Source organism: Miscanthus floridulus, chromosome 17 (genome assembly GCF_019320115.1).
Source record: "Miscanthus floridulus cultivar M001 chromosome 17, ASM1932011v1, whole genome shotgun sequence".
Lineage (NCBI taxonomy): Eukaryota > Viridiplantae > Streptophyta > Magnoliopsida > Poales > Poaceae > Miscanthus > Miscanthus floridulus.
In genome coordinates, this window is record NC_089596.1 from 81,501,008 (window position 1) to 81,503,073 (window position 2,066).

General features: G+C 50.9%; 1 protein-coding gene across 1 annotated transcript; it reads right to left on the reverse strand.

The window, feature by feature from the left end:
- Positions 1 to 1,011: 1,011 nt before the first annotated feature.
- On the reverse strand, positions 1,012 to 1,486 carry LOC136515857 (uncharacterized). The gene is made up of 2 exons (XM_066509330.1): positions 1,319 to 1,486; positions 1,012 to 1,245 (listed from the first exon to the last, which is right to left on the reverse strand). The coding sequence occupies exons 1-2, from the start codon at positions 1,484 to 1,486 to the stop codon at positions 1,012 to 1,014; spliced, it is 402 nt and encodes a 133-aa protein (XP_066365427.1).
- Between the last annotated feature and the right edge of the window lie 580 nt (positions 1,487 to 2,066).

The following is a 2,066-nucleotide window of genomic DNA, read 5'->3' on the forward strand; positions in this document are numbered from 1 at the left end:
TCTAGCACTCAACGTTATGGAATTTGGGCTAGCCAAGGCCAAGAGCTCAGTAACGAACTAACTGCTCGGACGCTACTTATACCACCTATAAATGCATTAGGGTTAACAATACATCTATTTTTCACCAAAAGTGCTAGCAAGCCGCACAAACATGCATACAACATCAACTTACAACATTTATACAAATACATAAATGTTTGTTTATGCCCTCACGCATTTAACTCTCCTCTCCAGTTGTTCAATACAGGTCCCTCTCCACTCAGGCTATTAGGCTTGGCTATCACCATCTACCTCACCGAACAGATCAATGTCACCGGCCAGCTTCTTCGCCACGCCCTCCACCTCATCCTTCAGCTGCTCCTGCTTCATCGCACCCGTCCCTTTGGCGAATCTAGCCCCTATCACCTGAAGATTGATCATAGGGTAGTGGGACCAGACCATCGGCAGGGCATGCATCATGATGGAGACATTGGCATATCAGTTGAAGCTTTTGAAGTTCTCCCAAGCCACCTTGCAATTGTCAATGATGGTGTCTAAATAGGGTGGCCTATTATTGGGCTGAGGAGTCACCTCCATGTCGATACAGTCCAGCACCGGCCTAACTTCGGCCACCACGGCATCAAGTTTCCCCCTCTAGGTTCTGGCCTCCAGCTCCAGCATGTCGAACTATGCCTTGGTCCTTCGATGGTATTCTATAGACACCAAAAGTATCCATCAAATGAAGAAATCACTTTAGCAACAACTCCGACCATGAACTACTCACCTTCTAGATCCTCGGCCAGTTTCTCCGCTCACCCAGACGCCTTCTCCTTCTCCTCTTGGAGTTGGCCGATGACTTGATGCAACCAGGCGAGCTCTGCATCTCGCTCTACAAATGTAACGGTCAACAACAACATCAAGATTGTTTGGCAATGTAGAACAAATTCATCGATCCATAGTACCTTTCTTCTATTTGGAGACGCTTCTCAACTGCTTGAAGGTGCGCTCTAGCTGCTTGGAGCTACTTTTCAGCTACTCAGAGGTGTGCTCTAGCTGCTCAGATATGATCTTCAACTGCTCGGATAAGGTGCCCTTTTGATACTCTAGGTCCCTCTTGTTTGAATCAGAAAGGTCCCTTTCACGCTGGGCCCTCTGGACGTTCTTCTCCATCAGTTTCACTGCCTCCTTCAGCTTCTCGTTCTCCTCGGCAAGGGGCTCCATCCTCTTGATCAACTGCTGCCATTGTACAGCAGTTCGCGCTATGCCCTGTAAAGCACCAATATTATAAAGGACCATATTCTCCAACGCCAAAGACGGACACTACTGATGCAACACTAACCTCAATTTGCTTCATAGCCGTGGAAAGGGTGGACAGTAGCCTCTTCATCTCCCTAGTGGTGTCCTCTTCCATGACCAAAACTTCATCACCTCGCTTGCGGAGGATGCGGATGGCTTGAGGTCGTGATTCTTCATGTTCAATCTCCCTGACCTCGTCCTCTTCCTCCATAGCCAGTGGCACTGCCTAGGGGCTCGGTGGTCACACACAGTGACCGACCACACCCTGCGGCATCTCAAGGCACGCCGCTTGCTCCACCGATGCTATCGGTCTCTATGCCACCGATTCTGGCATGACGTCGGCAGCTCCTGCTCCTGCCTCCAAAGACTTGGTGGCTCCCACCATTGCTCCTAGCATCTCCACCGAATCGCTCGTCATCATCGCCAACCGCTCTCCGCCACCAACTCCATCAGCAGCGATGGTCGGCTCCTCCATAGACTGACGAGCACCTAGGGACTCTGGGACGGAGTCTGTCCATAATGTCTCCTCCCTAGGACTAGCCCCCGCCTGCTCGCCAGTATGGCCTAAAGGATTCAGGTCCTCCACACGCCCCGTTTTACATTAGTTGAGCTCAACGGTCACCACAACTATAAAAATCGGAAAGCTACTGATCCCAAGGCAAATATACTTACACATCAGCTTCCCGGTAGATGGTTCTGAACTAGCGCTGCATCCTTGATCACCCAAGCACTGCTCTGGGGTCAACCTGCATGGCCTGGGCTGGAGGTCTTGCAGCCCCCGCTGTCGGCGT